The sequence below is a fragment of the Lepisosteus oculatus genome, chromosome 7, assembly GCF_040954835.1.
Source record: "Lepisosteus oculatus isolate fLepOcu1 chromosome 7, fLepOcu1.hap2, whole genome shotgun sequence".
Taxonomy (NCBI): Eukaryota; Metazoa; Chordata; class Actinopteri; order Semionotiformes; family Lepisosteidae; genus Lepisosteus; species Lepisosteus oculatus.
In genome coordinates, this window is record NC_090702.1 from 5,823,053 (window position 1) to 5,832,522 (window position 9,470).

Sequence of the window (9,470 nt, forward strand, 5' to 3'; positions counted from 1 at the left end):
AAGATTTTGGCTTTGTTTATTGAAATAATAACTCAAGTGGTATTATCTTTTAATTTTCTTTCTTAAGTTATACACTATCATACAATATACAGTATGAACCATAAAAATATGTTTTACGGCTGTGTTATTAAATCAGTGATTGTATTTTGAAGGTTGTTGTATAATGATTTATTGACAGTTTTATAGTTGTTGACAGGAAAATTTAATAATGAAAACATTTCATCACTGGTACTGGGTATTAAAATCAAACACTGTAATGTATTGTTTAATGAATCATGATTTTGTTTTGAAAACCAGAAAAGATTATGAATGATATTGATTTTTTATTTTTAGTTTGAGCAGTTTTACAGACTGTTTACGTGTTATTATTTTATATGTTTTTATTCAATTATAATTAATTTAATTGTCATCATTTTTATTTGCTTAAAATTTTCAGAATTTGAGGTTACTTTTAAAATGATTACATTTCATTTCTTCAGCCAGATGACTTGTCACTAAAGTATGAAGTACACTACATTTTTTTATTTGCATGCTCATTTCATTGATATTAGAATTGAAATACAGATCAATTTAATAAGGAAACTAATTGTAATCATTTAAATCGAAAATAAGGGAACTTAGATTAAATGTCGTCACACAAGGAAAAATTATCCAGACACAAAAGGAAGAAAACTGTAATTATTGTGTGCATGATTAGGCATTTCTTCAGACTTCTGTTATAAAACTATTTAGGATATTTTAATAGATAAGGAAATCTGAAACATTCAATTGTAATTTTCCCACCCAAATACTCAAGAACTCAGTAAAAGTTTGGGTTAAACTGTAATTTAAACAGGTCCAATGTCATGTGTTAAGATATGAACAACATTTGTTGATCAGTAGAAGAATAATTATCGAGTAAGAAAATCAGTGAAGCAGGAGCCCTTAGAAACATTTTGACATCATGTGCTTATTTTTCCCAAATGGAATCTGAAAACAAATGTTTTATTTCCGAATTTTATTTTGCAAATGTGCTATATTTTGGTTTTGTTTTCTGGTGAATTCATACATTTTTAATTTCCCATGTTAGTTTATACTTTATCACCGTATAAACAAAAAAAGTGCTTAAAAACTGGTTTATTAAAACGGGGATTTGCAGCACTGTGAAGAGTTTTTAATTATTATTTATTAATGAATGGTTTTTGGTTGTTCAACTGAAACTCATCAAAGAAGATATTTCATTACTGATTAAGACAATTTAATTCAAATGCTGTAATGTATTGTTTTGAAAAGAAAAAAGTTGTAGTTTATTTAATTGATTGATTTGTTTTCTTTTCAGCAGTTTTACTGGCTGGTTATGTACTAATTAACATTTAATAATATTCATGAATTTATAAGACATCCTGTATAACTAAAATTATTTTCACCTGCAAAAAAGGTCAAATGGAGACTTCCTTTTTAAATAATTCCATTTCATTTTTTTCAGCCAGGTGAGTTATCTCCAAGGTATTAAATACACCCCAACTTTATAGCTGTTGGCTTGTTTCATCGATATTCGAATTGGATCAAAGTACTGACTCTGAAGTTTAAGAAGCACAGATTCCACCAGCAGACATAAAGCTCCTACACCTCAATCTGAGTGAAGAAGAAAAACATGGAGTCTTAGCCAAAATGATAATTTATTAATTGCAACTAACAAAATGTCCAGACATTTACAAAAACACAGAGAAATGCACAGTTTTTAAATATATTAAAATATTAAATAAATAATGTTATTTATAACATAAATATCCTGTACACATTCATTTCAGTATCAGTATATTTCCTTTACAGAACTTTGAACAACAAATGTGAAAAGTCACTTTTATGGGAAAATAAATTACAGGGTATTTCTAGTGCTTTAAGAAATTCTATTCATATTATACCAAAAGTAACTGTCAGTTTTATGAAGGGACAGAATATGCTGGTGATAATGAATACAAAAGGGATGAGATCGTATTTCACAGCATACTTCATCCCTTCCTTGCTAACACTCATATTCAGCTTGTCTTGCTAATTCACTGGAGTTGATCTTGTCCTTAAACAGTGCTTCAAACTGGGCGTTCTGCTTGGAGGTAAAATGATTCTTCCAGTCACCCACAGCACCTACACATTGAAAGAGAATGGCAAGTTAGAAAACACAATTTCATGACGTATGTGATGTGCATTTACACAATCTGATGTCTTTAAAGTAAGACTGGTCTCTTCTTTTTAGTGATTCTGGTAGTCTTGAGAAACATTCTTACTACATGACTGAAAAAAGAACTTTTCTTATGACGTTTCATACGGGAAATACTCTTGAGAAATACTTTGCCCTGCAGATTCATTTACACCCTGTTGAAATAACAACAAACTAGCATTGTATAACAGATTGAATTATGGATGGGTTAATGTGTCCCTTGTGTTTTCTGTAAATAGCTACAAGAGGCTGGAAATGCAGGTTGTACCCATTTGATATCCAACAATTCTGCCTTTCAATATTCTGTCTGAAATATTGGCATTTGAAATGAAGGCCTCACCTTTCCTGAAGATCAGCTTCTTATCAGATGTCAGTGCGCAAACTGTGTGCTTTGTGTCGACTTTCTCCTTCTGTGCCTTTTCTTTCATTTCGCTGAAGGAGGATTTCTTCACGATCTCATTGATTTGATCTTCGGAGACGCTGATGTTCAAAAATGAACTGATCTCCTTGATGTATTTTGGGAGGTCCTGTGAAACACAAAATGACAGTTTATTTAGTCATTTAGTTACAACTATCATGTGAACAATTCACAACTATCATTTACACCTGTTTACACCTTTTAGGAGTAAAAACAGAAGCCCCTGTTAGAAGTGAGGCCATTTGGCTTCCTTATTAGTAGTTCAGGGATGCAAGAATCTAGTCCAGCTGTTTTAAAGAAGAAGCCAGTGTATCAGCTTTGACAATATGGCTTGGTAGCTTGTTCCATGCTCCCACTGCCCTTTGAGTAAAGAAGTGTCTCCTGTTCTCGGTTTCAAATACAATTCCATGGAATAATGTTGACATCACTGTTTACTTTATATGTTTTAGAAACTCACCTTCTTCATGGACTCGTAGTACAGAAAAAGTGTATTTTCATCATGTTGATTCTTCTCCCAGCTCTGGACATGATCAATCCAAGATCCATAGACCACTGCAATAGAAAGAAAGAATTGTTAGTCCTAATTGGAAATGTGATGTTGCCGTTTGTTAGACATGATTGTTTTACTCCAGTTTCCATATAGTTTGGTATCCAGACTGTGACTAAGAAGTGGGATTATTTCTAATCAAAGTTCTTGAATGAATACAATGGAAGAAACGTTTCCAGCATCATGAACCAGTAGTAGCATAATTCTAAGAAAGTGGAATGTATCTTATTGTTTACAAATCTGTACCGAACACGAAGCAAGGCTGAACAATATGCTTACCTTCTCCTTTCAAGAACATGTCCAAAAAGGTTGACCACTTCTCAATCTTGGGCAGAAGAGGGTTTTGTTGGTAGTAGTGAAACATTGAAACTGCAGTGTCTTTGGGATTCCTGATCACATAAATCATCTGTAAAGAAAATAAAGGTAAATTTAGACATACTTCATTATTTAATCACAACTTTTAGGAACGTCATGTATAGGACTAATAAACGCCCAGTCATTGTCAACTAATCTTTAAGAGTTGAGAAGTGTACTGGAGGTTGCCAGTGCCTACCTTGCATTTCTTTGTTTTGAACTGCACAGGGATCATGTCATGGCTGAGGTGTGTGGGGATGAGTCTCTTGCTGGGCAGGTTCCTCAGGTCGTCAAATTTGGAGAGATCTCCAAACTCCAGAGCTGAAGTCAGGGTCACCTGGCCTGTTGCGTTGTTGTCGCTGTTGCAGTGGTACAGGTTCTTCATGATCTCTGTCAGCCAATGGGTGCCTGGGAGAAGCCAAAAGATCACGTGTGAAATCAAGCTGTCAGGTTTCAAAAACCACATAAATGTGGGGGACAGAAAGAAAGTTTTCAGAAAACCCATGCTCTGGAGAGGAATGTTCTTACCTGATTTTGGATAGGACACTAAGACTACATCATCTTCTCTGGCCTCAAACGTGTCCAGGGCTTGGAGCAGCTCTGTGGAGACCGTGGTTGAGAAGGGAATGCCCTTGAAGCTGTGAATAAGCTCTGTTTGTTCCGGCATCGTTAGGTGATTGTATCCTCACAAGCAGTCTGAAGTCTGCAGATGTAGTGTAGTCGAGGTGGATAATTCAGAGACGGCTCTCTCTCAGATTATATAGCCTTGGCATAACGGAACTTACAGCAATGATGTGATGCAAAGGAAAGTTATCCAGACCTTTCAGACGCAGAAGGAAATTGAGTCATTTGCCGTATTGTGTATATGACTGAGCAGTTTATCTTACTTTTCAATTTAATACGCTATGGGATTTATGTACAGATGTAGGATTTGGATATGCATAATACATTAAATTACAAATTTCAAGTCTAAAAGTCTTCAAAAATGTTATACTTTGAAGGGATTGTGGGGAAGTCATTGAAAACACTGTATCACCTGTGTACTCTACATACAATTGTGACACCTATCTCATTTAAGACCATCTTTGAAATCTGCATATGTTTTTTGTCAATGTTTTAATTTTTGGTGTCTTTTATGTTGTTGTTTCAAAAGATTTTAGAAATGACTATGCCCCTAGAGTAGAGAAGTTCTGTATCTTACGTTCCTTTTGGCTGAAATTCAAACCCATGAGCACATGGTCCTAAAATACATACCCCATAAAAGATCATGAAAATATAAAGATTTTGGCTTTGTTTATTGAAATAATAACTCAAGTGGTATTATCTTTTAATTTTCTTTCTTAAGTTATACACTATCATACAATATACAGTATGAACCATAAAAATATGTTTTACGGCTGTGTTATTAAATCAGTGATTGTATTTTGAAGGTTGTTGTATAATGATTTATTGACAGTTTTATAGTTGTTGACAGGAAAATTTAATAATGAAAACATTTCATCACTGGTACTGGGTATTAAAATCAAACACTGTAATGTATTGTTTAATGAATCATGATTTTGTTTTGAAAACCAGAAAAGATTATGAATGATATTGATTTTTTATTTTTAGTTTGAGCAGTTTTACAGACTGTTTACGTGTTATTATTTTATATGTTTTTATTCAATTATAATTAATTTAATTGTCATCATTTTTATTTGCTTAAAATTTTCAGAATTTGAGGTTACTTTTAAAATGATTACATTTCATTTCTTCAGCCAGATGACTTGTCACTAAAGTATGAAGTACACTACATTTTTATATTTGCATGCTCATTTCATTGATATTAGAATTGAAATACAGATCAATTTAATAAGGAAACTAATTGTAATCATTTAAATCGAAAATAAGGGAACTTAGATTAAATGTCGTCACACAAGGAAAAATTATCCAGACACAAAAGGAAGAAAACTGTAATTATTGTGTGCATGATTAGGCATTTCTTCAGACTTCTGTTATAAAACTATTTAGGATATTTTAATAGATAAGGAAATCTGAAACATTCAATTGTAATTTTCCCACCCAAATACTCAAGAACTCAGTAAAAGTTTGGGTTAAACTGTAATTTAAACAGGTCCAATGTCATGTGTTAAGATATGAACAACAGTTGTTGATCAGTAGAAGAATAATTATCGAGTAAGAAAATCAGTGAAGCAGGAGCCCTTAGAAACATTTTGACATCATGTGCTTATTTTTCCCAAATGGAATCTGAAAACAAATGTTTTATTTCCGAATTTTATTTTGCAAATGTGCTATATTTTGGTTTTGTTTTCTGGTGAATTCATACATTTTTAATTTCCCATGTTAGTTTATACTTTATCACCGTATAAACAAAAAAAGTGCTTAAAAACTGGTTTATTAAAACGGGGATTTGCAGCACTGTGAAGAGTTTTTAATTATTATTTATTAATGAATGGTTTTTGGTAGTTCAACTGAAACTCATCAAAGAAGATATTTCATTACTGATTAAGACAATTTAATTCAAATGCTGTAATGTATTGTTTTGAAAAGAAAAAAGTTGTAGTTTATTTAATTGATTGATTTTTTTTCTTTTCAGCAGTTTTACTGGCTGGTTATGTACTAATTAACATTTAATAATATTCATGAATTTATAAGACATCCTGTATAACTATAATTATTTTCACCTGCAAAAAAGGTCAAATGGAGACTTCCTTTTTTAAATAATTCCATTTCATTTTTTTCAGCCAGGTGAGTTATCTCCAAGGTATTAAATACACCCCAACTTTATAGCTGTTGGCTTGGTTCATCGATATTCGAATTGGATCAAAGTACTGACTCTGAAGTTTAAGAAGCACAGATTCCACCAGCAGACATAAAGCTCCTACACCTCAATCTGAGTGAAGAAGAAAAACATGGAGTCTTAGCCAAAATGATCATTTATTAATTGCAACTAACAAAATGTCCAGACATTTACAAAAACACAGAGAAATGCACAGTTTTTAAATATATTAAAATATTAAATAAATAATGTTATTTATAACTAACATAAATATCCTGTACACATTCATTTCAGTATCAGTATATTTCCTTTACAGAACTTTGAACAACAAATGTGAAAAGTCACTTTTATGGGAAAATAAATTACAGAGTATTTCTAGTGCTTTAAGAAATTCTATTCATACCAAAAGTAACTGTCAGTTTTATGAAGGGACAGAATATGCTGGTGATAATGAATACAAAAGGGATGAGATCGTATTTCACAGCATACTTCATCCCTTCCTTGCTAACACTCATATTCAGCTTGTCTTGCTAATTCACTGGAGTTAATCTTGTCCTTAAACAGTGCTTCAAACTGGGCGTTCTGCTTGGAGGTAAAATGATTCTTCCAGTCACCCACAGCACCTACACATTGAAAGAGAATGGCAAGTTAGAAAACACAATTTCATGACGTATGTGATGTGCATTTACACAATCTGATGTCTTTAAAGTAAGACTGGTCTCTTCTTTTTAGTGGTTCTGGTAGTCTTGAGAAACATTCTTACTACATGAATGAAAAAAGAACTTTTCTTATGACATTTCATACGGGAAATACTCTTGAGAAATACTTTGTCCTGCAGATTCATTTACACCCTGTTGAAATAACAACAAACTAGCATTGTATAACAGATTGAATTAAGGATGGGTTAATGTGTCCCTTGTGTTTTCTGTAAATAGCTACAAGAGGCTGGAAATGCAGGTTGTACCCATTTGATATCCAACAATTCTGCCTTTCAATATTCTGTCTGAAATATTGGCATTTGAAATGAAGGCCTCACCTTTCCTGAAGATCAGCTTCTTATCAGATGTCAGTGCGCAAACTGTGTGCTTTGTGTCGACTTTCTCCTTCTGTGCCTTTTCTTTCATTTCGCTGAAGGAGGATTTCTTCACGATCTCATTGATTTGATCTTCGGAGACGCTGATGTTCAAAAATGAACTGATCTCCTTGACGTATTTTGGGAGGTCCTGTGAAACACACAATGACAGTTTATTTAGTCATTTAGTTACAACTATCATGTGAACAATTCACAACTATCATTTACACCTGTTTACACCTTTTAGGAGTAAAAACAGAAGCCCCTGTTAGAAGTGAGGCCATTTGGCTTCCTTATTAGTAGTTCAGGGATGCAAGAATCTAGTCCAGCTGTTTTAAAGAAGAAGCCAGTGTATCAGCTTTGACAATATGGCTTGGTAGCTTGTTCCATGCTCCCACTGCCCTTTGAGTAAAGAAGTGTCTCCTGTTCTCGGTTTCAAATACAATTCCATGGAATAATGTTGACATCACTGTTTACTTTATATGTTTTAGAAACTCACCTTCTTCATGGACTCGTAGTACAGAAAAAGTGTATTTTCATCATGTTGATTCTTCTCCCAGCTCTGGACATGATCAATCCAAGATCCATAGACCACTGCAATAGAAAGAAAGAATTGTTAGTCCTAATTGGAAATGTGATGTTGCCGTTTGTTAGACATGATTGTTTTACTCCAGTTTCCATATAGTTTGGTATCCAGACTGTGACTAAGAAGTGGGATTATTTCTAATCAAAGTTCTTGAATGAATACAATGGAAGAAACGTTTCCAGCATCATGAACCAGTAGTAGCATAATTCTAAGAAAGTGGAATGTATCTTATTGTTTACAAATCTGTACCGAACACGAAGCAAGGCTGAACAATATGCTTACCTTCTCCTTTCAAGAACATGTCCAAAAAGGTTGACCACTTCTCAATCTTGGGCAGAAGAGGGTTTTGTTGGTAGTAGTGAAACATTGAAACTGCAGTGTCTTTGGGATTCCTGATCACATAAATCATCTGTAAAGAAAATAAAGGTAAATTTAGACATACTTCATTATTTAATCACAACTTTTAGGAACGTCATGTATAGGACTAATAAACGCCCAGTCATTGTCAACTAATCTTTAAGAGTTGAGAAGTGTACTGGAGGTTGCCAGTGCCTACCTTGCATTTCTTTGTTTTGAACTGCACAGGGATCATGTCATGGCTGAGGTGTGTGGGGATGAGTCTCTTGCTGGGCAGGTTCCTCAGGTCGTCAAATTTGGAGAGATCTCCAAACTCCAGAGCTGAAGTCAGGGTCACCTGGCCTGTTGCGTTGTTGTCGCTGTTGCAGTGGTACAGGTTCTTCATGATCTCTGTCAGCCAATGGGTGCCTGGGAGAAGCCAAAAGATCATGTGTGAAATCAAGCTGTCAGGTTTCAAAAACCACATAAATGTGGGAGACAGAAAGAAAGTTTTCAGAAAACCCATGCTCTGGAGAGGAATGTTCTTACCTGATTTTGGATAGGACACTAAGACTACATCATCTTCTCTGGCCTCAAACGTGTCCAGGGCTTGGAGCAGCTCTGTGGAGACCGTGGTTGAGAAGGGAATGCCCTTGAAGCTGTGAATAAGCTCTGTTTGTTCCGGCATCGTTAGGTGATTGTATCCTCACAAGCAGTCTGAAGTCTGCAGATGTAGTGTAGTCGAGGTGGATAATTCAGAGACGGCTCTCTCTCAGATTATATAGCCTTGGCATAACGGAACTTACAGCAATGATGTGATGCAACGGAAAGTTATCCAGACCTTTCAGACGCAGAAGGAAATTGAGTCATTTGCCGTATTGTGTATATGACTGAGCAGTTTATCTTACTTTTCAATTTAATACGCTATGGGATTTATGTACAGATGTAGGATTTGGATATGCATAATACATTAAATTACAAATTTCAAGTCTAAAAGTCTTCAAAAATGTTATACTTTGAAGGGATTGTGGGGAAGTCATTGAAAACACTGTATCACCTGTGTACTCTACATACAATTGTGACACCTATCTCATTTAAGACCATCTTTGAAATCTGCATATGTTTTTTGTCAATGTTTTAATTTTTGGTGTCTTTTATGTTGTTGTTTCAAAAGATTTTAG

The 9,470-nt window shown here is 34.2% G+C and overlaps 2 protein-coding genes across 2 annotated transcripts; both read right to left on the reverse strand.

Moving 5' to 3' along the window:
* Nucleotides 1-1,871: 1,871 nt before the first annotated feature.
* On the reverse strand, nt 1,872-4,260 carry LOC138240796 (sulfotransferase 6B1-like). The gene is made up of 6 exons (XM_069192063.1): nt 4,045-4,260; nt 3,716-3,924; nt 3,442-3,568; nt 3,073-3,167; nt 2,538-2,724; nt 1,872-2,124 (listed from the first exon to the last, which is right to left on the reverse strand). Exons 1-6 carry the CDS (start codon nt 4,181-4,183, stop codon nt 2,006-2,008), a joined length of 876 nt encoding a protein of 291 aa, XP_069048164.1. The 5' UTR covers nt 4,184-4,260; the 3' UTR covers nt 1,872-2,005.
* Nucleotides 4,261-6,434: 2,174 nt separating this feature from the next.
* LOC138240797 (sulfotransferase 6B1-like) lies at nt 6,435-9,054 on the reverse strand. The gene is made up of 6 exons (XM_069192064.1): nt 8,839-9,054; nt 8,510-8,718; nt 8,236-8,362; nt 7,867-7,961; nt 7,332-7,518; nt 6,435-6,918 (listed from the first exon to the last, which is right to left on the reverse strand). The coding sequence occupies exons 1-6, from the start codon at nt 8,975-8,977 to the stop codon at nt 6,800-6,802; spliced, it is 876 nt and encodes a 291-aa protein (XP_069048165.1). The 5' UTR covers nt 8,978-9,054; the 3' UTR covers nt 6,435-6,799.
* Between the last annotated feature and the right edge of the window lie 416 nt (nt 9,055-9,470).